The 26304-nt window shown below is 42.2% G+C and overlaps 1 protein-coding gene across 1 annotated transcript in view; it reads right to left on the bottom strand.

Annotated features, from left to right (window-relative positions):
- LOC119978114 (ADP-ribosylation factor-like protein 8A) overlaps window positions 1–25415 on the bottom strand; it is an 85846-nt gene extending 60431 nt beyond the window's left edge. The window contains exons 1-3 of the mRNA XM_038819513.1: window positions 24881–25415; window positions 1533–1613; window positions 137–210 (exon numbers count right to left, since the gene is read on the bottom strand). Coding sequence (XP_038675441.1) covers window positions 137–210; window positions 1533–1613; window positions 24881–25003 — 278 coding nt within the window. The 5' untranslated portion in view covers window positions 25004–25415. The remainder of the gene's footprint in view (window positions 1–136; window positions 211–1532; window positions 1614–24880) is intronic.
- Window positions 25416–26304: the final 889 nt, after the last annotated feature.

The raw sequence follows: 26304 nt of genomic DNA, 5'->3' as shown, positions 1-26304 counted from the left end.
GGAAGAAAGATGACCTAATTAGATAATTGTATTGCAATATCACCAAACAAATAATCTAAGCTACAGAACAGGCCATCAAATGAAATGGGTACTGTAAATCATTTTCCCCATTAATAAACCAATTTAAAGTACTTACACAATTGCACTGACTCCTCTGCAGTATCGTTCCCACATGCTTCTAAATCGAGGTTGCCCACCAATGTCCCAAAGCTAAAATTAAGGTAGGCAATTAATAAGAGAGTCTTTAAAATTATGACATTTATATAAAAAATATAGGCAAATTTAATTCTGCTTAGCCTTTATTTGCTATCCATGTTATTTCATATAATTTTCCAACTTTCTCTACCACCATTCACCCACAGACAATAGTCTGCCCTTACTGAGCACCATGCAATAAAATGGCTACTGATTCTTCTCCAATGGACTGTTTACTATAAAATGTTCTAACTTGCAGCACAACAAATGTCAAAAATCAAAACACTTTCCCAGAGACTATCCAATACTGAAGGAACAGTCTAAGCATTTTACATTAAGTCTTTGTGGGCCTTTTGCAAAAAACGTCCGCGTTTCTCCACTGCCGCTGGACAAGATGTGGCGGCTTGATCTTGTCGGGTGGCGGAGGGGAAATAGTGCGTCCGTTTTGGATGCAGGCCCGACGATCGGTGGGCACCGATTGCGGGCCTGTCCCCTCCCGAGTACAACGGTGGTGCTCCCGCCCCAAACGGGCCTCTGGATGCCCCATACGGGCATCCAGCGCCCGTTTTTACGACGGCAGCGAGCAGGTGTGCTTGCTGCCGTGAAAAAACGGGCGTAAAGGCCCGGCCGCTCGGCCCATCGGCCACGGAGAATCACGGGAGGGCGCAAAAAATGTCGGGAGGCCCTCCCGCTATTCTCCCAACCGGCGTGGGCAGCGGAGAATCGCGCCCTATGTATTTGAGCCATTCCCAAATCAATCAGTAGCCATCATTACAACTTTGACTGGAGAACAGTTTCCGTAGGCATGCTGCATCTACACTAGACTATTAGTAGCTTGAACTGGCAATCACAACACAAACTGAAAAATACTTGGGGGTTTTGTCTACAGGCATTTAGCAACAAGATCATGGAGATGATGTAGTAGGAAATGGGAAGATACTCTATTCACATGAAATAAAAGGATAATGGATTACAGGGTTACAATTTGTAACCAGCTCACCACCCTCAGCTCCCCAATAGAATAAATATTCATCAAGTGTACCAGACTGATTTACATTATTTTGGTCGAAGATCTGCCATACAAAAAGATGTTAACATTTACCAGAGTATTTTTTAAAGCAGCAAGTTTTAGAAAGTTGTAATGAGAAGTCTATTTAAAAAATCATCAATTATTAAATACTACAATTGAGAATGCATAAAATAGTTTGGGCCATTACATGTTGATAAATTCAGGATATGTCAGGTAATTGATGTATTGCATATTTGACTTATCTAAAAATCACGGCACTACAAATACAGTATACTTGAAAAATCAGAAGCGGAAAAATCAAGCGTACCTTGATGGTAACGTTTCCTTTGGTGATTTTTCTCATGTTGAATCCAACTGTTGGTATCATGTCTTCACTGAACTGCCCAGACTGTTGCACAAAAGAAAACAATTTTTTATAAATGAAAACAGAATAGATTGTACCACAAACATTACAACAAAACAAATGAAGTGTATTACAATATGTTACAGCTCTGTTCAAGCAGCAACATTGTTTTATATTTACTTCCCTCATCACTCATTAACATACTTGGGGCATTTATCAAAACACCAAATGGAAAGTCACAACAATGCTCAGAGTAAAATGGGTAACAACCTTTTTTTAAATGATTACATCATAGTGGCTCACCAAAGTACAATTATATGGGTATTTGCATATTTCAGACTTGCTTGTTAAGAACACAACTGATGTTAAATGCTAGGGCATTCAAAATCCTAGAGGGGGAGCTTGGAATGTTGGTTTTTAAAACTGTATTTTTGCAAGTGGTATAATGTGAGGAAATATGTGAAAAACAAAAAAATTATGTTTTCTGTCTTGTAACAATTTTAAACAAAATAAATTTAGGGCAGCACGGTAGCATTGTGGATAGCACAATTGCTTCACAGCTCCAGGGTCCCAGATTCGATTCCGGCTTGGGTCACTGTCTGTGCGGAGTCTGCACATCTTCCCCGTGTGTGCATGGGTTTCCTCCGGGTGCTCCAGTTTCCTCCCACAGTCCAAAGGTGTGCAGGTTAGGTGGATTGGCCATGATAAATTGCCCTTAGTGTCCAAAATTGCCCTTAGTGTTGGGTGGGGTTACTGGGTTATGGGATAGGGTGGAGGTGTTGACCTTGGGTAGGGTGCTCTTTTCAAGAGCCGGTGCAGACTCGATGGGCCGAATGGCCTCCTTCTGCACTGTAAATTCTATGAAAAAATGTTTTCAAATAGTAAAACACACAAGAAAGGTAATAAAAACATACACTTAACTACATTAATGGCTATACACAATACCATAAAATTTACCCAGTTCCAAATCCCTCTATTTTCCTAACTGGAGAACTAAACTACCCCAAACAATAATTTTAAACAATCCAGCAATAGTTACCACACTTGACACCCATATCTCTTGTGGGACTGCTTCTGGCTTAGAATACTGGAAAAATGCCTGCTCAAACATGATTTATCCAGGCACTTGCTTGTTTGGAGTGAACACAGCTTTCTGCAATGCGGCTGAGATCTTAGAACAACTCTCGGAATAGGATGAACTAGCCACTGGTGTACTGCTTTTTTTTTTAAAAGCATCTTTTTTGATCTGAACTACCTTGCTTACAAGTCCCTCTTAATGGCATTTCTTACATGAGCTCACCCTTTTTGAATGCATGTGTGAAATTCACCCTCATCTCTTTTGAACTTTTACCATCTTGGCTTTAACTCCTGAAATTCTACACCACATTGTTATTCACTTGTCATCGGTAAACATCTGTTTACAGTGCTGCTAGGTTAATCTGCATATCAAAGACCTCAGTTCCTTCACCTCAACCAACCAGTCTTCCTCGCTAATTTCCATTTTAAAATAATTTGCTCTCTTTTAATCATATGCCCAATTATTAGAATCCTTAATTTTCATTTTAATCACAACGTCTGACATAGGTATAGTCCAAAGAAAAAAAATTAGAAATAAAAGGGCATATTGAATTTAACTTCTGAAAATGTTTCCAGAGGGGGAAAAAAAAAGACCAAAGTCACCATAAAGGCCCTTCTCAGGGAGAGTTTCCTTGTGTGCATTTAGGACATTTCTTTTTGCAACAATTATCACTCTGCAGAACCTGTGGAGTGTTGACATTCACTTTATTTAGGGAATTATGAAAGTCTGGAGAAACCAGCAGAGGAGAGCTAATTCTGTGTTAAACATGTTATCAGATTAATTTTCTAGAAAATACCTACAGGGCAGCAGGAAGCCATTCGGTCCATCGAGTCTGCATGGACTCTTCGAAACATCACCCTACCTAGGCCCACTCCTCCACCCTATCCCCATAACCCCACCTAACCTGCACATATTTGAATACCTCGGGGCAATTGTAGCAAGGCCAATCCACCAAACCAGCACATATTTGGGCTGTGGGAGGAAACCGGAACACCCAAAGGAAACCCACGGACTAATAAAGGATATGGGGAGTAAGTGGGAGATTGGGGTGACATGGTGATATGTGGGGAAAAACATTTGCAGACTTGGAGGCTGAATTGCCTGCCTCTGTACCATAACACTTCATGAACCCAAACAAATTGGTAACATTTCCTTCCATGCTTGACACTCGCTTCTGTCATAGATCTCTCAAAACCAATGAAGCCTTGTATAATTTCTAGATGTCATGTGCCGCCAGCATTTTATTTAATTAACCAGATTCACAAAAATCACAGCAGCATTACAAACTACAATTCATAGAGTTTTACAAGGCAATATATTACAGAAGCACTGTCATGGTAAATAGAACTTTAACATTCTCAAAGAGATCATCTGGGAAATTAAAATGCCATCAGAATGCTGAAGTCATCACTGCCAGTATTACTACAGTACTGGGAACAACAAAATCATGCTGAGTCAGTTTAGTGACTACCTTTATTGGCAACATACTTAATGAGACAAAGGAGGTAAAAGGTCACATCTGCTATCAAGAATTTCATATTCCCCTGAATTGGGCAGTAAATACCAAAAAGACTATACAATGTCCAAGAGTAAAAGGACTATACAGAGTAAAAGGACTATACAATGTCCAAGAGTACTGTTTAAATAAGTATCATACACACGTCTAGATAACTGCTTGCCAAATTGTCTTCTGAAGTTAATATAAAATATATGGCTGAAGAAATAGCAAACAAAACCTTTAACAATTCTAGTTTTCCTTCAAGAGTTACTCGAGGTGAATGTGCCAGCCCTCAGTACCAAAGCAGCATTTGACCGAGTACAGCATCAAGGTGTCCAGCAAAACTGGAGCCAATGGGATTCAGGGCTGGAGTCATACCTGGCACAAAGGAAGATGGTTATGGTAGTTGGGTCACTGTCCGTGAGGAGTTTGCACATTCTCCCAGTGTCTGCGTGGGTTTCATCCCCACAACCCAAAGATGTGCAGGATAGGTGGATTGGCCACGCTAAATTGCCCCTTAATTGGAAAAAATAATTGGGTACTCTAAACTTTAAAGAAAAGGACCGCAAAAAACAGTGGAAAGAAGGGTACAGCAGTAACCCGTCATTGGAGCTGGGGAAGGTGCGAAGTCCATTGGGAACAAAGATGGCAGAGAAAAGCTCATTGGGTGGGGCTGCACCTATTACTGCAGATAAGCTGCCAGAGGTAATGGCAGCTGACTTTGAGACACAATTTGACAAGCATTTTGAGAGGCATGGGAGGGAGATGATGGAGACCCTCAAAAAGTATGTGAAGGATGTGTTGGACTCAATAAAGGAGGCTTGGGAAAGACCTCAAGAGACATCACAAGAGCATGGACACGTGCTGAATGGGGTGGAGGAGACTTTGTTGTGATAGTGACCAGATAGCCTCACTGGAAGCTAAGCTGTTGGTGGAGGACAGGAACGAGGACAGGAACAATGCCCGAGGGCAAAGGTCGAGGACCTGGAGAATAGGTTGAGGAGGCAGAACCTCAGGATTGTGGGGTTGCCTGACGGGGTGGCTACCTCACTAGCAGGCAATGTTCAGCTCGTGAAGGGAGTGGGGGGGCTGCGGCCTGCTGGATTTGTTAAGGCAGTTTTCGCTAAGCCTAGTTATGAATAGTGGAAGGGAAAAGGGGACGGTGAGAAGAGATTATAGTTTGAGGGGAAGTATTTGGGGGATTTCTGGGATACAGAAGAGGGGTAGATTGCTGACAGTGATCAGGGTGTATTTCTTTGTCTCACCCTATGGGTGGGGCTGGTGGCCACCTCGAGTGGGCCCAGGTATTAGGCGTATGGAAGATGGCAGGGATAATCACTCTCAGTGGAAATGGCTGACTTGGGGGGGGAGCAAATGAGAGGTCATCGATTAGATTGATCACGTGAATGTTCGAGGTTTGAGGGGCCCAGTGAAGAGAGCAAGAGTTTTCTCTCACTTGAAGAATTTATGGGCTTTGTGGTGCTTTTGCAGGAGACCCACCTGAGGGTGAGGGACCAGACTAGGCTTTGAAAGGGTTGGGCGAGTCAGGTGTTCCACTTGGGATTTGATAGCAGGGCCCAGGGAGAGGGTGGGGGACAATTCTAATTAATAAAAAAAGAGTTTTGTTTTAGCTGGGGAGGATTGTGGCAGATAAGGGGGGTAGGTAATAGTTACTGGAATGTTGGAAGGCAAATCAGTGGTGTTGGCAAGTGTGTTTTCTCCAAAGTGGGACGACGTAGCATTTATGAAGAGGATGTTCGCTGCTGTACCAGACTTGGAGACGCACCAGTTGATTTTGGGGGCAGGGGTTGAACCGAGTTTTGAATCCAAATCTAGATTGGTCTAAGCCGAAGTCATTGATGCTTTCTGGAAAAGCAAAGATATTGACAGCGTTTACGAAGATGGGAGGAACGGACCCGTGGTGATTTCTGAACTGGGGAGGCAGGGAATTTTTCCTTCTTTTCTCCAGTGCAGAAAGAATATTAGTGGATTGATTTCCTCATGATGGGAAGGTCTCTGCTGCCAAGTGGGAGAAAAGTGGAATACTCAGTGTTAGTTATTTCGGATCATACTCCACATCTAGTGGATATGGTATTAAAGACAAGGCTGTTTCAGCGACCGGCATGGAGGTTGGATGTGGGGCTGTTGACAGATCTGGGGTTTTACGGAAGAATATCAAGTGCGATTCAGTATGTGGGTGTAATAAAAATGGGGATATTTCACCAGTGGTTCTGTGGGTGGCAAGAAGGCAATGGTGAAAGGGGAGATAATCTCGCCTAAAGCACAGATAGATAGGGAGGCAAGGGAGGAACGCCAATGGTTAGGAGAGGAGGTCCTCGAGATAGATAGTAGATACTCGAGCAATCCCATCCCAGAGCTCCCAGCTAGCAGGGAGAAACTGCAGATGCAGTTTAGTTTGCTGGCAGTGCATCAGCTATGGCACTCGAGGGGTTATGTATGGATGTGGGGAGAAAGCTAGTCATCTCTTGGCTTGCCAGTTGAGGCAGAAGGTTGCCTCCCGAGAGAATATTCAAGTTCGAAACTTGGTGGCGGGTTGGTGCCCACAGCAGATAAAGTCAACGGGGTGTTTGAAGCGTTCTACAAGAACCTTTATAGATCATAGAATTTACAGTGCAGGAGGCCATTCGGCCCATCGAGTCTGCACCGGCTCCTGGAAAGAGCACCCTACCCAAGGTTAACACCTCCACCCTATCCCCATAACCCAGTAACCCCACCCAACACTAAGGGCAATTTTGGACACTAAGGGCCATTTATCATGGCCAATCCACCTAACCTGCACATCTTTAGACTGTGGGAGGAAACCGGAGCACCCGGAGGAAACCCACGCACACACGGGGAAGATGTGCAGACTCCGCACAGACAGTGACCCAAGCCGGAATCGAACCTGGGGCCCTGGAGCTGCGAAGCGATTGTGCTAGCCACAATGCTACAGTGCTGCCTGGGGAGGTGCCACATATGGTGGAGTTTTTGTAGGGCTTGAAGTGTCCCAAGATGGAGAAGAGTAGGAAGGGCTGAAAGAGCCTTTGGGTGTAGATGAGACGTTGATGCAAGCGTCCATTTTGCTTCTCTTAAAAATGATGATCTTTATTAATGTCACAAGTAGGCTTCCATTAACATTGCAATGAAGTTACTGTGAAACTCCCCCAGTCGCTTGTTCATGTACAGAGGGGGAATTCAGAATGTCCAATTCACTTAACAAGCACGTCTTTCGGGACTTGTGGGAGGAAACCGGAACACCCAGAGGAAATCCACGCAGACATGTGCAGACTCTGCACAGACAGTGACCCAAACCGGGAATCAAACCCGAATCCCTGGCGCTGTGAAGAAACAGTGCTAACCACTGTGTAAGGAGTGCACGTCGTTCCACCCAATTTCCCTACTAAATGTGGTCAAGGCATTAGCACTGAGGCCAGAGCAGTGTTTCGCTCAGATTATCGGGGAGGATCAGACAGGTTTCGTTAAGGGTCAGAAATTGTTGTCTAATGTACGACCGTTGTTCAATGTGGTGCCATACCCATTGGAGGGGATGGAACAGGAGGTAATTGTTGCTCTTAATGTCGAGAAGACTCTTGGTAGGGTAGAATGGGATATTGGTTTGTGATATTGGAAAAGTTTAGGATAGGGCCAAAATCGGTGTTGAGGGTACGATTGTTGTTAAAAAACCCCGAATGCCAGTGCCTGCACAAACAACAAACAACAACATGAGCTTGGGGAATTTTCTGTTGAACACGGGAACGAGAGAGGGGTGCCCTATATCCTCCCCCCCCCCCCCCCCCCCCCCCCCACCCCCACCCTCCTCTTGTTGCCGTTAGCATCTTGACGTCTGACCTGGGGACTTCAGGTAGTTGGAGGGAGATAATGAGGCTGTGGGGGGGGGGGGGGGGGGGGGGGTGTTGCTGGAGCACAGGGTGTCCCTGTATGCTGATGATCTCGTACTGTACATGACAGACCTGGTCCCCACCATGGGCGATATAATGGCACTGCTGAGTCACGTTTGCTCTTTTTCAGGGTACAAATTGAACCTGGAGAAAGTAAGTGGTTTCCTGTTGGTCACCCGGGGAGGGGTGTCAATCTGGGGGGTGCTGACATTCAACTTAACGAGTTCTCACTTCAGGTATCTGGGGGTTATGGTGGCTCGGGATTGGGCACGACTCCATAAGTTGAACTATACGAGCTTGGTTTGGAGGGTGAGGACCGATTTGCAGCGGTGAGATAGTCTCCCTCGGTCCTTGGCAGGCAGGATTCAGTCGGCCGAGATTTCTGTTCCCGTTGTTATGGGCCAGGGTTTAGAGAACCCCAAAGTGTATCATGGAGTTCACCTGACCCACAACATTTAATAGATTGTGGTATGGAGAGCACACGGCCCACTCTACAGGTGTGGTACAGCAGAAATGGAAAAGTATTTTTTAAAGCAAAACAATGTTTATTCTATGAACTCCAGTTAACCTTTTTAATACATAGTGAACATCTTAGCAACCATTAATTCAAATACAACCCCCAAAGACTACAACACTAAGTAATCCTTTACGCTTTCCTTTTAACAGCCATACGACTTAAAAATAAAACCTTTATCAGAAGCACTACTGAAAAAATTCATAATTCTGAATTCACCAAATGATCAAGAGATAGTCTTTTGATGGCAGAGAGAACAGCAGTACACTTGCTTGGTCTGGCTTCAGCTCCAACACTGAAAACAAAACTAAAAACAAAAGTAAAAAGCTGAGACAGCCCAGCTCCACCCACACTCTGACATCACTGACAATACACATTTCTTAAAGGTACATTTCTTAACGGTACACTCATGACACCATTCCAATGTTTGCCGTTTTTTCTTTCAAAGACCTTTTTTTGGGAGAGTCGAGAAGTTGATTTTGTCCATTATTTGAGCGGGCCAAGTGGCAAGGATTCGAAGAACAGTCCTTCAGAGGGACCGACAGTGAGGGAGCTTGGCGTGGCCGAGCCTGATATATTACTATTGGGCAGCGGATGCGGAAAGGAGTTGGGGTGGTGTAGGGATCTGGAAGCCATCTGGGTATGGATGGACTTCAAAACATGTCATGTTGGTCGAGGGCACGATCGCCGGCCTCACTCCCGTTATCACCGATGAAATATTCAGCAACTCCGGTAGTTGTCTCAAATCTGGAGACAATTTCGGCAGCATTTTAAATTGGGACGGTATCGAAGCTGGCTCTGATCTGCGCGAATCATACGTTTCAACCTGCGAGGTTGGGCGCCACATTCGGGGGGTGGGTGGGAAGAGAGGGGGTAGGACGGAATGGGGGATCTGTTTTTGAAGCGACGGTTTGCAAGTTTGAAGGAGCTGTCAGAGAAATTTGGGCACTCGCAGTCTGACTCGTTAAGATACCTGCATGTTCGCTAATTTTCACCTTTGTGGTTCAGGTAGGATGCGTTGTTTTGGTGTTTTGTACAAAATGGAAAACATTTGAATAAAAATATTTAACAAAAAGACACTCAATGACATTACCATCGCTGGAACCCCCACTAGCAACATTCTTGGGATCACCATTGGCAAGAAACTGAACTGGGCTAGCCATATAAACACTGTGGCTGCAAAGGCAGGTCAGAGGTTAGGAAACCCTGTCAGAGGTTAGGAAATATGCAGCAGGTAACTCACCTCCTGACTCTCCAAAGCCTGCCCACCATCTATAAGGCTCACATCTGGAATGTGATAGAATACTCTCCATTTGCCTGGATAAGTGCAGCTCCAAGAACATAAGAAGCTCGATACCATCGAGAACGAAGTAACCCATTTGATTGGTACCCTTTCCACAAACATGCACTCCCTATACCACTGACGAATAATACCAGTGTGTACCATCTACAAGGTACATTGGAGAGACTCAAGGCTCCATAGGTAGCACCATCCAAACCCACAACCACTACCATCTAGAAGGGACAAAGGCAGCAGAAACATGGGAACACCATCACCTGGAAGTTCCCCTCGAACTCACTCACCATCCTAACTTGGAAATATATCCCCATTCCTTCATTGTCACCGGATCAAAATCCAGGAACTCCCCAAGAGCATTGTGGCTGCACTTATATCACCTATGCAGCAGTTTAAGGCGGCAACTTACCACCACCATCTCAAGGGCAATAAGGATGGGCAATAAATGGTGGCCTAGCAAGCGACACCTACAATCGGAAAAATTAATTTAAAAACAGCACAAGCAATGAACAAATACATGATAAAACCGAAGCGGATTCCGACTACAATACAGGTGGGCCAGCACAGTAGGACAATGGTTAGCACTGTTGTTTCACAGCTCCAGGGTTCCAGGTTTGATTCCCGGCTTGGGTCAGTGTGTGGAGTCTGCACGTTCTCCGTGTCTGCGTGGGTTTCCTCCGTGTGCTCCGGTTTCCTCCCATAGTCCAAAGATGTGCAGCTTAGGTGGATTGGCCATGCTAAATTGCCCTTAGTTTCCAAAAAAGTTAGGTTGGGTTACTGGGTTATGGGGTAGGGTGGAGGTGTGGGTTTTAGTAGGGTGCTCTTTGAAAGGGCTGGTGCAGACTCGATGGGCCGAATGGCCGCCTCCTGCACTGTAAATTCTATAATTCTATATTTGTGGGATACCACTGAAATTATGTCATTTTCTTTGTGCCAGTTCTAAGAATTACTGATATTTCACAGCCCCATGCTACAATTTACATGATTTTAGCTCTCAAAAGGTACCAGCACACACACACATACACACTATCTCCTACTTCAAAAAGCAGAAATTTATTTTCATCTTCCACCTTTTCCAACAGTGAATGAAAACATCCTGTGCTAAACATTATCTTTTGCTCGCACCAAGAAGAGGCAACCAGATTTTGTTCTGCACCTTTTTTTGACTGTGGGAAACTGGACAGGAAGGCACTGTTCCATTTTAATTTTGCTGTGATATCTCAGAAAGAAGGGTTGCAATTACACTTATCTAAAAAAATGAACAGGGAACCTTTCTCACTTGCAAATGCATATGATACACAAAATTGTTGGGACAAATTGCCACGCTTTAAATGTGCTCCAAAAGCCAGAGGCAATTAAAACATATCAATTTAATATATAAAACTTAATCAAATAAAGAAACACATTTTGGATTATGAATGGATAACTTAGAATTTATTTATAAAGAGATACAAGTTACAAGGTTGAATTATTGTCCAATACCTATTAGAATCAAGCAATGTAAATAACTCAGAATTTATAGTTCAAATAGTATGAATTGCAGAATTTAAATTAAATGATTTTATTGCACAACACTGTACGGAAAGAGTTAAAGGGGTTGATGCACGATCAATTGTACAACTTGTACAAAGACTAAAGTTGGATACAACTGTGGCTTTATTGCAGTAAGATGTGTGGCCTCCCACAGCAGCAGGCGAAATGGCTGAATAGAGGACACGCTCCTCCTACTGGGCAGAGCCAGCAGGCAGGGGCTACCGGCGAACCTGTAGTACAGATTGTACCTTACATCACCTAATACAGGTGTCACAGTGGTTTACCACACCAGTCAATTGAGTTTATCTGTGCGATTAAACTCCCCAAATTCGATTGCTAATGGAAAAATGACTACATGGTAGAAAGGTGTCCTTACTTATGAACATTATATTAACAACAGTTTATTTTTGTGAAGTGCCACTTCCCAGAAGCCCCTTCAGACATCTTTCACTGACAGAGAGGCTAGAGATGAATACAGAACACTGAGCCACATAAAGAGATATTAAGGCAAACTACTTCCAATGATGGAGGATCCAAAACAAAAGCTATCATCTTTTAAAAATTTAAAATTAAAGATAGCTAGTCAGGAGTGAAATCAGGAATCACTTCTGCACATAGTCTCTGAAAGGTTCAGATTCCAAATCAAATTACATTTTCAGGACTGTGATCAATGATTTTTATTAGGTAAAGGTATCAAGGTTATGGATCATAAGTGCATAAATAGAATTGGGGCACTGATCAACACTGATCCATTGAAATGACCAAACAAGCACGAGGGTCTGAATTACCTACTTCTGTTTAAATTTTAGAAATAAACACTGCAATTCATTGGTTTAAGTCAAACAAATGCAAATTTAGCTCACCTCATATGGAAATGTACATTTTGAAGAAAACAAATACACAGCCTGAAATTTCTGCTTTCAAAAAAATTGGGTTCGACTGACATGATTAAAGTAAAATTCAATTTTAACAATGACCTAATATGAAATGAAACTTTCCAAAATGTCTTAGTATAAATGTGAAATCTGTTGTGCTTGGGAGTACCATAAAGATGCTTAGTGTTTCAAGGTTTATGTTAAAATAATATTAAGCAACATCCAAACACACTTCACTCCCGCCAAAACTTGTGCTTTTCTCAACTGGTGACTTAATTTCCTCATTATTTAACTTGTTCACCTCCCATTTTTCACTTCCTTAAAACTCATGTTGTCTAAACCACAGGAATAAATATTCTGTACTACAATAAGTTCTGCTCATCTATCAGACTTGTATTCGCTGGCACAGAATTTAGAATGCTCAATGCACATTTGAAATCTCTCCATGGGCTCATCAAACATGTATCAGAATCACATCCAGCCTTCTGCTAACTCCAAATCTTTTGGTCTTCCAACTCAGGTTTTTAGTGGTAGCATTTAGAGCTCCAGGCCTACCATATGGAAATCCATCCTTAATCTCCTTTGCTTTCCTATTTCTGTCTCCACCTATATAAGCTTTCTTAGAACTTCAATTTTACATCATATCCTAACTCTTACATCACAATTCTGTCTGTTCCTACACTGGATATGGGTGCTATTATACATTATTTTCATTTACTTTAAATTTCCACAATTATCTTAATCTGTTGGAACAATGTGACAAAGACCTTAATTACAAGTAGATCTTGATTATAAAAAAGATTAGACCCAAACACAACAGAATTAAGTTTCTTGCATTGCTTTAAAATAGTCCAGTTTGCTCCATTTACATGAGTTACAAGTTTTAAGCATATTATAAATGTTTGATCCTTGGCAATGCAGGAGAAGAGAGTCCAGTCAGTCCGAGAGAGAAAAAGCATACATATCGCTTGAATGGGCATATATTCAACTGTCTGGAAAAGGGTGGGGGAGGGAGGGAGGTCATCAATCCACCTATCTAAACTCTGGTGGCTGTGTCATCGCACTGACAATCTTCTCGATCTTCCTTGCTTCAATGCTCCATCTCACCCACAGCATGCTCCCCGCTGGAGTGGGTACAGAACAAACGGGAATGTGGTCAACCTCTGCTGCTTGCAGGCCAGACCCAAGGTCATCTCATCTTATGTCATTGATGCAGACAATACTTGCATCTGCACACACTAAGAGGGAGAATTCCAAGCCATTGTCAACACCTTCACCAAGGCACACAAGGGCATGGGCCTTACCCTAAACATTCGTAAGACAAAGGTCCTCCACCAACCTGCCACGGCCAAACAGCACTGCCCCAGTGTTATCAAAATCCACGATGAGGCCTTGGGCAACTTTCCGTACATTGGGAGCCTACTATCAACAAGGGCACACATCGATGACATGGTTTAACATCACCAACGCAGCCTTTGTTCACCTGAGGACATGTGTGTTTGACAACCAGGATATCAGACCCAGCACCAAGCTCATGGTCGAGAGCAATAGTGTTACCCACTATCCTATATGATTCAGGGATGTGGACTAAGCACAGCAGTCGCCTCAAAACCTTGGGGAACTACCAGTAGCGCTGTCTCTGTGAGGTCCTGCAAATTCATTGGCAGCACAGGCGCACCAACATCAGTGTTCCCACTCAGGTCAACATCCCAAGCATCGAAGAAATGACCACACTCATTTAGTTCCACTGGGCAGGCCAAATCGTCTGCATTCCTGACATGAGACTCTCAAAACAAGCACTCTACTTGGAGCTTTGACATGGCAATCAAGTCCCAGGCAAGCAGAGGAATCATATCAAACACCCTCAGCCTCCTTGAAAAAGGGCGACAACCCTACCAACACCAAGGAATCCTTGGTCTAAGATCACCCGAATTGGGGAAAAGCACCTGGGAAGAAGCTGAACACCAGGTTTCACCACTGAGATCAAGCTGAAACCAGGCATAGACAGCGAAAGAGCAAGCTACACTGGCACTCTACCCACCTGCTCTTCCACCCACCACCTATGACTGTAGGTCATGCACTGGGCTCCTGAGTGACCCGAGAGCTAATTTTTAGTGCGGAAGAAAATCATGCTCGTCTCCAAGGGGCTGCCTAAGAGCAGGAGGTCTGGGAAAGGGGTTTCTGCAAACAACTGTAAAGTGCTGCAACCATTTCAACCAATCTGGACGGAAGGATATGCAACTCGTTACAAATGTCCAAACAAATTTATGTGAGATAGAAGCATTGGGAGTGTGTGGCCCTGAAATTTATTTTACAAATTAGCTGAACAATTAGCTCCAGGAGAAACTTTATCACAGAATGCAGCATCAACTAGCTCAGACTCTGAAATTTCTTCTCAGTTTATTACATTCAAATTCATAATAAGAGCTATGCCTCATGAAGTTTCATAAACTGCCTGGTTTCATAAACCATCTGAACCGTTCATTTAGCACCATAAAGAAAACTAGATACATCATACTCTCCCATTTCTAGTGGACAGAGAAATGGAAATGTTGCATTTAACGAGATGGTATTAATATTTAATGCTGATGTGAAGAAATTACATATTCAAGGATTCATCACTCAGTTTCACTGTTTCCAATACTGTAGTTGCTAAAATGCAAATCAGGTTACTGAAATACTACACAATTTAGGAAGCAAAACAGGGAACCAGATGTTACAGAGGGAAAGATACTTTGATCTCAAACTGGATTCCAATCCAGCTGAGACCTGAAAATGTCTCCCGTCTACAACCTGTAAGCATGCACTGTAGTCTCAATCCAGTTCCTCGTGGGCATGGGCCTTCAGCATTAAACCATCCCTCTCCGCCTGATCTGGCATGGCCAGCCTTATCTCCAGATTATTAGTGTAGCAGTCTGGCACATACTTATGTGCAGAGTAGAGGGAGTTTTACTCTGCAGCAAGTTAAACTATATGTGACCTGCAAGTACTTGAATTCCTGATCATTAAAAACAAAATCCCACAAAACGAGAATATTTGCTCATCTCTACCAAAGAGCAGATTTAAACACAATAAATGCGGCACTTTTTATAGTCAATATACAAATCCCTTTCTGTCTTGTAATTAGGAATTTAGTAAATTGCAATAGAACATAGAACAGTACAGCACAGAACAGGCCCTTCGGCCCTCAATGTTGTGCCGAGCCATGATCACCCTACTCAAACCCACGTATCCACCCTATACCCGTAAACCAACAACCCCCCCCCCCCCTTAACCTTACTTTTTATTAGGACACTACGGGCAATTTAGCATGGCCAATCCACCTAACCCGCACATCTTTGGACTGTGGGAGGAAACCGGAGCACCCGGAGGAAACCCACGCACACAGGGGGAGGACGTGCAGACTCCACACAGACAGTGACCCAGCCGGGAATTGAACCTGGGACCCTGGAGCTGTGAAGCATTTATGCTAACCACCATGCTACCCTGCTGCAATGATGAGCACGTGAAAGTTTTACAGCAAATCCACTAGAAAAAGCTACTCAGCAGTGCTGTTATAGATTGTATCCTTCAGCATTGGTGTCTGCAGGAAGTTTGGAGTTGTCTCATATAAGGGGAGGTACTGGTTGTTATGGATCTGTCAGTGGTGGAGCAATTTAAAATGATAAATGAAGAATAACTTGCAAAACTTATTGCACAACATTAAAGCATACTGGCTCATGAAATTTTGCTGTAGTATCAAAATAAGCGCAGTCAATAATTCAAGTGCTAACACTGCAATGATACCATTTATTAAAGTGTTAACAGAACTCTCAGATACACCTGCTTTCATTTTTCAATTTATATGCCTATTTAAAAATGAGCTTTTCTGCTCAAAGCGTAATGCAGAAACATTATAATCTTTATTGGTTAAGAAAATAGGGACCATAGAGACCTTGGGCCTATACCTGAATATCAACTTCCAGCAGCTTTATATAGGGATATGTCATTAAAACAGATGATGCACAGTAATTTAAAACACGCATGTCATTTGGGATCACCTCTTTTGCAATTAAGGAAGAGGGATGCAGGGGAAAGAGTAGAAGGTCAAGTAAAAAACATGAGGCAGGAGATCTTCAGCCAACAAAGCAGAAACAAAAACAGGATTGGGATTTATGAAGTTTGGAAAATTAGAGGTCACAGAATGTGGTGTTTTATTGCTTCTAACACAGCACAGCAGATAAGACTGCATATTGACTATACCCAATGATGTAATTGTATATTATGAAATATATAAATACTTCTCACGGTGGGGGTAGCTTACTCCTGCTCCTCATTTGTATGTTTGTATGCAGGTGCCTATGAACACTCACGCTTTGAATTCTATACATGCATGCTGATTTTGATATCTGCGTGAGACTCGGAAGTTTCAATTATTCTGTTTCTGGGCTCCCAGTCTAAGCATCGTTACAATAGCATAAAATCTAGTCATCAAAATGTTGTCATTAAATACCAGTACTTCTTCCTGCATACAAAAAGGTAGGCGGGATGTTCAATGACAAAACATTTGTAATCAGAAGTCATGCCTACCATGCATTCTGGAAATGTAACAATTTCTTGAAACACATTGGCCGGTTGGCAACAACCTTGTAATAGCGCAAATAATCCAACAATTTGTGCCTATTCATATCTCATGCTATCCCACTACTTTGTCACAAAGAACTGGATGATTTCCTTAATAATTGGCTGCACATTTGACTCACCGTTTTTATTTCCATAAAATTCAGGATTTATGGCATGATGATGCCTAAACTATTCTAGATTATCCTGATTAAAAAATTACTTGGGAGAAAATCTGTCAGACCATGTAGATTACTGCAAATGAAGATGCAAAATCCAATCAACGGTATTGATTTATACCAGTCACATACCTGCTGTTCTTCACTAACAAAGGATTTCTCCTTCTGACCTTTGCAACCTGACAAGATACTGGACATTTTTTTTTCATAAATTTAGCGTATCCAATTATTTTTTTCCAATTAAGGGGCAATTCAGCATGGCCAATCCACCTAACCTGCACATCTTTGGGTTGTGGGGGTGAAACCCAGGAGAACGTGCAAACTCCACACAGACAGTGACCCAGGGCTGGGATTTGAACCCAGGTCCTCAGCGCCATAGGCAGCAATGCTAGATACTGGACATTTTTAACAATATTTTTAAAAAGTGGCAAAATAGTATATTTGATTTTTTTTAAAAAAAGCTTCCACACATTCCAGAAAAAAAAAGATTGCACCCAAAAATACATGACCATTCTACAAGGCCTCTCACTGATTGGGGAATAAGCCTGGAATACACACAAGAACCCTACACTCTTTACTGAATGGCCCATCAGCAGGATCTTCACGGCCATATGCTTCAATTCAGATAAAATTATTATTCAGGCAAAAACCTGCAGTGCACTATTGCACAAAATAGCTTCATTGATAGAAGAACAGTGCCAAAGTGCAAGATAAAGCAGCCTCTAAACCATGTAGCAAGAGGATTCTGCTGGCCTATGATTTCTAACATGGCGAGAGACTGCTTTTGGCCAAGTTGTGTTCAGTGATGGCACTTTAATGATTACGTTTTTCACCGCTCGGAGTGGAAAAGAAAATGAGTCGCCCAGTTGCGTAATACTTGATCATTTATTTGTTCATCTTGCAAGCTAATTTCTACAATCAACAAATGGGCCTCAAACACTGGAAGAGCAGCATAGCAACATAATAATTTGAGAAGAAACTAACTAACGTGGTGGATAAGGGAGTGATTATGCATGTCTTCAAAAGACTTCAAAATGACTTTTGGAGGCAATCTACTGCCTTGGATAGGAAATTACTTAGACAGTAGAAAGCAAAGATGGATAATGAGTACTTAAATTGGTAGGATGTGATGTCAAGCAGTAATCTGTACTGAGGCTGTAATTTTTTTTTTATCAGTTTCAGCTGGTGGCATAAGCAGAGGACAATAAATCCATGATCTTATAATCAAGATAAGTTGTCCAGGGAAGATGGCAGGCAGCAGTTCATAGAAAGCCCAGTGAAAATTTGGAACTCTCCCATAGAATTTACAGTGCAGAAGGAGGCCATTCAGCCCATCGAGTCTGCACTGGCTCTTGGAAAGAGCACCCTACCCAAGGTCAACACCTCCACCCTATCCCCATAACCCAGTAACCCCACCCAACACCAAGGGCAATTTTGGACACTAAGGGCAATTTATCATGGCCAATCTACCTAACCTGCACATCTTTGGACTGTGGGAGGAAACCAGAGCACCCAGAGGAAACCCACACACACACGGGGAGGATATGCAAACTCCGCACAGACAGTGACCCAAGCCGGAATCAAACCTGGGACCCTGGAGCTGTGAAGCTATCCACAATGCTACCGTGCTGCCCACTGTTCAGGTGAATAGGAAACTGACTTTTGTTAAGCAAGGGTATTAAGGGTCATAGAACCAAGGTGCATAGATGGAATTAAGATATGAACCATCCATGTTAATTTAGCAGGCTGATCAAAATACCTGTAATTAGATTTTGCATCTTTTGTTTGCAATAATCTACATGGCCTGACATATTTTCTCCCAAGTAATACTTTTATCAGGGCAATCTAGAGTGTTTCTATGTGCCTCACTCACCGGAGTTGCCTGGAACCAGTCTCAGTTGTCCCAATAGGTGCTAGAGAAATTTTCCACAATTCGCTTTTTCCCTGAATTTACCTACTTTTCTTTCAACATCTGTTTCTTATTGCGTCAGGCAATTATATGGTGCTGGGTGAATGGGGCACAGAGATCACATATTGTGACTGAGTTTTTCATATGAGGCAGGTTCAATGGTCCAGCTGGTATTTATATCACTTTAGTGTGTTTGCATTGCAATCATATTTGCAATTGCAAATCATATTATGGGGAAGCACAGTGGTTAGTACTGTGGCTTCACAGCGCCGGGGTCCCAGTCTGGGTCACCGTCTGTGCGGAGTCTGCACATTCTCCCCGTGTCTGCGTGGGTTTCCTCCGGGTGCTCCGGTTTCCTCCCAGTCCAAAGATGTGCAGGTTAGGTGGATTGGCCATTCTAAATTGCCCTTAAATGTCCAAAAAGGATAGGAGTTATTGGGTTACGGGATAGGGTGGAAGTGAGTGCTTAAGTGAGTCTATGCACACTCGATGGGCCGAATGGCCTCCTTCTGCACTGTATGTTCTGTGTTCTATATCTGATGATGCGACTCCTTTCACCAGCCATTTAATTTCTTCCTTAATTTTGTAAACCCAGGGGCTATATTATGTTGATTTTTTAAAAATCAATACAGCTTTCCATTTCTGTAGAAAGGTAGCCAAATTTCAAACACCACAATCTAGAACAGAAAAACCAATGGGCCAAGTCAGAACAAGATATAAATGAGGGGAAGATTATTCTTTCTTGCACACAAACATGCCCAAAGTGACTTTCCATCAAATAGATGGAGTTGAATGCCCATTCTCAGAAACCCCAAATATTTCGGAATTTGTACAAACGTAACACAAATTATAAAACCAGTGTCAAATACAATCATCTATCAAATATAATGTGAATGAATACAACCTCTAACATTTAAATAAATAATTGAACATTAATAAATTTAGCAACAGTTATTTTCTGGCGAAAGAGATTCTACTTCTGCTTTATGTCAGCTCACATGACATGTTTGGTCATGACATTTGAGTCATGTGAAGTAAACCATTTAGAAAATCATCGTGGCAAATACTGCATAAAGTCACGGACTCATATTTCAGCTAAGCTAAGCTCCATTTCAGCCAAGTTCCAATATAAAATAACTCCTATACTAGAAGCAATAAGTTGCAAAATATCTGAACAGTCAAATGACTACTGCAAACTGTTCAAGCTGTGGGATGTGAAAATATCATCCATTCAAGCTAGATCAAGCTCAAAGCCACCTAATTACATATATTCAATTAATCTCTTCTCTCTTTCTTTCTTTGTTCAATCTTGCATTATCAGCTTCGACTTTTCAGCTGGGATTTTCAGTCCCGAAGTTACCACAACAATATACACTAATTAAGCAGTTCAAGTTTCAAGATATTGCATATTCTAAGTGCAACTGAATGGCTGTTTTGTTTGTGGCAAGTAAATTTGATTCTAATCTGATTCCCCATTAAGGGTGATGTAAATGGATTCAGGGACAACTTATTTTTATTCATATGGGCATTTATTGCCGATCAGTAATTGCCCCTGAAAAAGAGTATTTAAGAATCAACCACATTGCTGTGGATCTGGAGTCACATGTGGGCTCGATCAGGAAGGATGGCAGATTTCCTTCTCTAAAGGACATTAGTCACCCAAATAGTTTACAATCGACAATGGTTTCAATTCCAGATCTTTTTTAAAATTCAAATTTCCCCATTTGCCATGGTGGGATTTGAACCCAAGTCTCTGGGTTATTTCACCAGTGACAATACTACTATGTCACCTGCTCCCTTGGAGCAGGTTTTTTAAAAAGTGAACAATCCGATCAAAGAGTTCAAATGACATCATATTGTTTTCCACAGATGTTATGCAGGATGTCTGTTATCTACAATTGATGACTGAAGGATCAACTTGGCTCTAAACCGCAAAGTAACGGGCTCCTACCTCATTCCAAGACTTCAGCATTTCACCAAGGCAAACACTTCAGTACAGAACTGGGAATGCTGCATTGGGGAATATCAGCATTCACCGATATGGTTGAGAGGCCCTGCTTACCTGCTTGAGCAGTGCAAAATATCCCACAGCACCAATTAAAGAGAAGCAGGGAAGTTGCCCTGGTGTCTTGCCAGACATTTATTCATCATCCAAATCGTAAAAGAGTCTTACGCGTTCTTCAGCTCAATTCATATTAGGACATTGCTATGCACAAATTGGCTACTGCTTTAGGCCACAAAACAAGTGGCATCACTTGCAAAATAATTTGTTTTTCATGATGCTCTTTGGAACATAGCAAGAATATAAAAAGCACTATATATAGTTGCTTTAACTACTAATCCAGTATTTGATATATTACACGCAATATTTGAACCATTTGCTCATTTGTAAATAGGACACAATTGCCCTAAGAGAGGTTCACAACATTATGAATAGCTATGGTGGGGTATCCAATGGTCAGGGCGGGATAATGGGAGGGTACAAATTACAAATAATCACGAAAGTAATGAAAGGGCAGGTTAGAAAAATTATATATTACAGATCCATGACAAACTATCGTTGAAACAGGGGCCCAAATTACTTTTCAAAGACAATCATCAATATTTGTCTAAAAATGAGCAATATAAAAGGATATGGAGAGTGAGCAACAATAGCCAGTTTTGACTATGTGGCTCATGAGGGCTCAAAACATTTGTGTTAACTTAGTGCTCTAAGTGGCAGCATAGTGGTTAGCACTGCTGTCTCACGGCACCGAGGGCCCAGTTTCGCTCCCGGCTCTGGGTCACTGTTCGTGTGGAGTCTGCACATTCTCCCCGTGTTTGCGTGGGTTTCGCCCCCACAACCCAAAGATATGCAGGGTAGGTGGATTGGCCATGCTAAATTGAAAAAAATGAATTGGATACTCTAAATTTATTTTTTTTAAACTAAGTGCTCTAAAATAGTTTGCTTCTGTGCTTTCACACTGCATTTTCTACAGCTATTGGTTGCACTTGCAAAATCGTACAGGCCTCAATAGAAAATGAGCTTAGTGGTCTCAAATTTACAAAACATTGCAAGATGGTGAATTACATAGGGATTCTTACTCTTTTATTTAGTGGAACAGGACAAGAGTGCATCAGTATACAACAGAGCACAATGTAGTCCGGTAGTTTGAAACATCCCACAAACTTTAAAATGGTTGTTCTTCTTCTAACCTCCATTCCTCACTTCCTGAAAGCAGTGGCTCATATTTAGAGTATGGTTTCATAGGAGCAGACAACCATCTGGTGCGTCATACTAGTATGTGAAGCTAGATCCTAATTCTTAAAACCTAATTGGCTGTAGGAAGGCAAAGCCAAAGCTGTGTGTGTGTGTGTGTGTGTGTGTGTGTGTGTGTATTACATCTATCTCATTCCAGTCAGTTTCAGGAGAGACCTTGGATTGTTTTCCTTACCTAGCAATATCAAGGCCAACTATAGCACCGACCACTAATAGAGATTATGAATCAAAAGTAGAATCTTCCATGTCTACATAATTCCATATCATAGCGAGAGCATATTTACTGAAAAGGGCCATCCAAATGAAGGACAACTTCAAAAACTATAAAATTAAACGGTTCTGATTTCAGAACCACACCTCTGAAGTGCTGATAGTAACAGTATTTAAATTTCTTAAGTGTGGGTTTATCCTCCACAAAAAGCTCAGAATCAATTATTTTCTTTCTAAACAGTATGATCATCAAATGCAAGTTCCAGAAGGCCAAAAACAATGCAGCAGACTGCAATTTGTACAATTAAAAAGACATTAAATTAAATATTTAATCTTCATAACTAACATACTGCAGCATATTCTACTGGGTAATTTACATAACAGATACTGTAAAAAAGTTTCATTTTACTGATTAACAAACAGCTGTTAAGTGAAAGGTAGCCTTATAGGTGGGTAATAAATATTTTCAATATAGATTCAACACTCACTTTCAACAACATCCTTCCACCTACACAATCTGATTATTCACATAATTTATGCGAATACTTCCTTTGTAATTAAAAGCTAAGCTGAAAGGTTCCAAAGAGCACCTTTCAATCAGGGAAAATGAAAATAATATACTGACAGGAATCAAAAATTTTAAACAAACCAGGCCATATACTCTTCGCAGCAATCCTGCACCTATACTCTGTTCATATCAGAATCTCTCCTGACGCTTCAAAGGCACAGCTACACCAATGTGGAATTGAGGCAGGGAGATGCAAGGTTCCACCCTAAATCTGTGCTCAACTAGTCAATCCCAGCTAGGCTAAAGTATGGTGGAAAATACCAGACATCAAGCAAATACTAGACATCAGGCAAAATCTGAATTGGGCTAGACTGTAAGCACCCCAGCCAAGCTATTCACAGATTGAGTTTACATGATATATTGATGGCCAATCAGTGCTCAAGGAGAGGGGCATTTTTTTCAAAGCAACAATTATTGATTTATTTGAAAAGAAAACAGGGATTTAATACAAGGAGAATACAAAGATATGTTATGGTTTGAAAATTATTAACTCAGTAATTGAATGGGTTTTCTCCCTTTTAATTTAGTTGCAGAGTTTTAAAAGTAATTTTCCATGAGCAAAAAATATTCTGAAGACATTGCAAAACCATTTCAATAGACTGCTTCTTTCCTCTTTTGTGTTCTCAATGTGCAAAGGTGGGGGGGTGGTGCAGGAGTAAGGAGAAAAGAAAATAGGGACCAATTTGCAGTGGGAACAGTAGAAGTCTACTTAGAGAGGAAGCAAGTCAGACAGAAAAAGATAGTCCTGTGCAAGGAGTACATCTATGGCTTTTCTGGGAAACTGGGAGAGATAGTTGGCATTAGAAGTTTAAAAATCCCAGGTTACAAAATAATGTATTCTCCAATTTGTGGCTGTCACAGGAAACCCAGTGACTTATAATGTACATTCTATGTTGTATTACTGGAATGACAAAAATCTAAAGCAGATTAAAGATCACTTTGCTCAATTTCTCTCCATTCCAGTAGAATATACACTGGGATTGTGTTTCGTAACTACATAAATTGTACAAACACAGCACCTAGATAAAGTAGGCTCAGGGTCTATTTACTTGTCAGATGATGCAACTAAACTGCAATCAATCTGTTACAAACATTTGTACTAAAATACACTCAACAATCAGAGTATGTAAAACAGTGCAGAGCATTATTATTTTAGTAAAACAAACTCTGTTTGGGTATAGCACAAACTCTGTTTGGGTATAGCACAATCAATTATCAGATGATTCATGAATACTCATAACCAGGACGTAGCAGGATATAACACTGAAAGCAGTTACCACCGCAATATGCACTCTCTTTGCTTCTTATCTTAGTTTTTGCTTTCAAAGTGTCAGATCTTCCACATTTTTGGTGCTAGCATTTTTGACAGATTACAAGTTTTAAATGTTCATTACAGACCAGCAAACATCTTCATGACACACCCTGGAAATGGAAATAATTTTTTTTTTTAATGCTCAGGCCATACATACACAACATGGCAACGTTGGCTGGATATGCTGACAGGCCACAGAAGGTTAAGAAACCATCCAGGAAGTTAAATTTGCAGATAAACCGGACCATGCGCAGAATTGTGTGGGTTTTAATTATAAAAGCACCATCTTTTCTAACAAAAAAACTACATGGAAACGCACATTTTCAATCACTGAGGTTGAAAATAAAAACACGGCAATGTAATTCTGCCAACGTTGCATAATTCTTCAAAACTGCTGGGATTGAGTTTTATTGCTAACATTCAAAAATTAAAAACAAATGGCACAAATAAGTGGCTGCTCCAACATAACACAATTGAACGGAGCTGATTTCTAGGGGGAGGGGGGGTGTTCAGCCACCACCTCCCTGGCCCCCTGTGAACATTGAGAATGTGTTTTTTGTTTGTTTGCGCGGATTCTCTTACCGCTATCACGTTGACAAAGGTGGTCTTGCCCGAGTACTGCAGCCCCACCAGGGTCAGCTCCATCTCCTCCTTCCAGAAGAGGGACTTGAGCCAGTCCAGCAGCTTGTTGAAAAGGGCCAACATCTTCCCGGCTTGCTATACGTATATGTTGTTTTTAAAAAAAAACTATAATTCCACCCCCCCTGTTGCTCAGGGGGGAGTGAGGGAGGGAATGAGGGAAGGGGAGAGAGGGTGGGTGGGTGGTTGGGGAGAGATATGGAGAAGCTGTCCCACTGCCTCTTTTATTTCGGCTCCAGTCAGAAGGCCTCGGAAAGGCCGCTTCCTCCTTCTCCACTCGATGATGATGATGTTGCTATCGGCGCCTCCGCCTCCGCTTCCTCGGCCCCGGGAACTTCACTGGGGAAAGGGAGAAGACGGAGAGAAATGAAAGGCGTTTCTTCCCCCCCCCAACAAAAAAACAGCAAGATGCGACCTGGCTCCCGGAGCCGGCCTCCTGTAAACACACCGCCCCAGTCCTCCCGCGCTCACTGGCGCCCTCTGCCCTGGAGGAGCTGCAACACCACCTCCCCCTCCTCACAGATGTTGCCAGACCTGCTGAGTTTTTTCTTCCCCCGCACCAGCATTTTTCTGTATTCAATTTCCAACTAGGATCGGTTACTATTTTTTCCTGCCAGTGGTGATAAATCGAGTAAGTGGGGTTTATGGGGAGGCAGTGGCATAGTGGTGTTGTTGCTGGATTAGTAATCAAGAGGCCCAGAGTCATGCTCTGAGGACCCCAGTTTGGAATCCTGCCATGGCAGGTGGTGAAATTTGAATTCAATGAGAATCTAGAATAAAAGTCTAAAGGTGACCATGAACATTGTCGATTGTCATTAAACCCCACCTTGTTCACTAATGTCCTTTAGGGAAGGAAATCGTCCTTACCTGGTCTGGCCTGCTTGTCACTTCAGATCCACAGCATTGTGCCTGACTCTTAAATGCCCTCAGGGATGGGCAATGAATGTTGGCCCAGCCAGAGAAGGCCACATCCCGTGAACGAATAAAGAAATTCCTGACAACGCAGCAAGAGGTTGCGATTCCGCTCTTGGTACCTCATTAATTAGGCATGCGTGAGTATCTCACTGAATTACCTGGCGGTTGGGGAGCTGATACGTGCGCCTGCTATCGGCAGGCGGGTTTGAAGGTCTGGACGGAATATTTAAATGCCAGTGCAACACCCTCCTATCACTCTGTCCAGCCACTCTGCCATTAGCTCACTGAGAAAGATGTCACCTAGCCAGAAACACAGACTACCACCAAGAAAGTACAACAGCGCCTTTACTTCCTCAGGAAACTTAAGGAAATTTGGCATGTCCACACTGACTCTTACCAACCTTTACAGATGCACCATAGAAAGCATCCTGTCTGGCTGCATCACAGCCTGG

This window comes from Scyliorhinus canicula, chromosome 15, assembly GCF_902713615.1.
Source record: "Scyliorhinus canicula chromosome 15, sScyCan1.1, whole genome shotgun sequence".
Classification (NCBI taxonomy): domain Eukaryota; kingdom Metazoa; phylum Chordata; class Chondrichthyes; order Carcharhiniformes; family Scyliorhinidae; genus Scyliorhinus; species Scyliorhinus canicula.
Note: the sequence above shows the minus strand (reverse complement) of the source record. Positions and strands in the feature narration are given on the sequence as shown.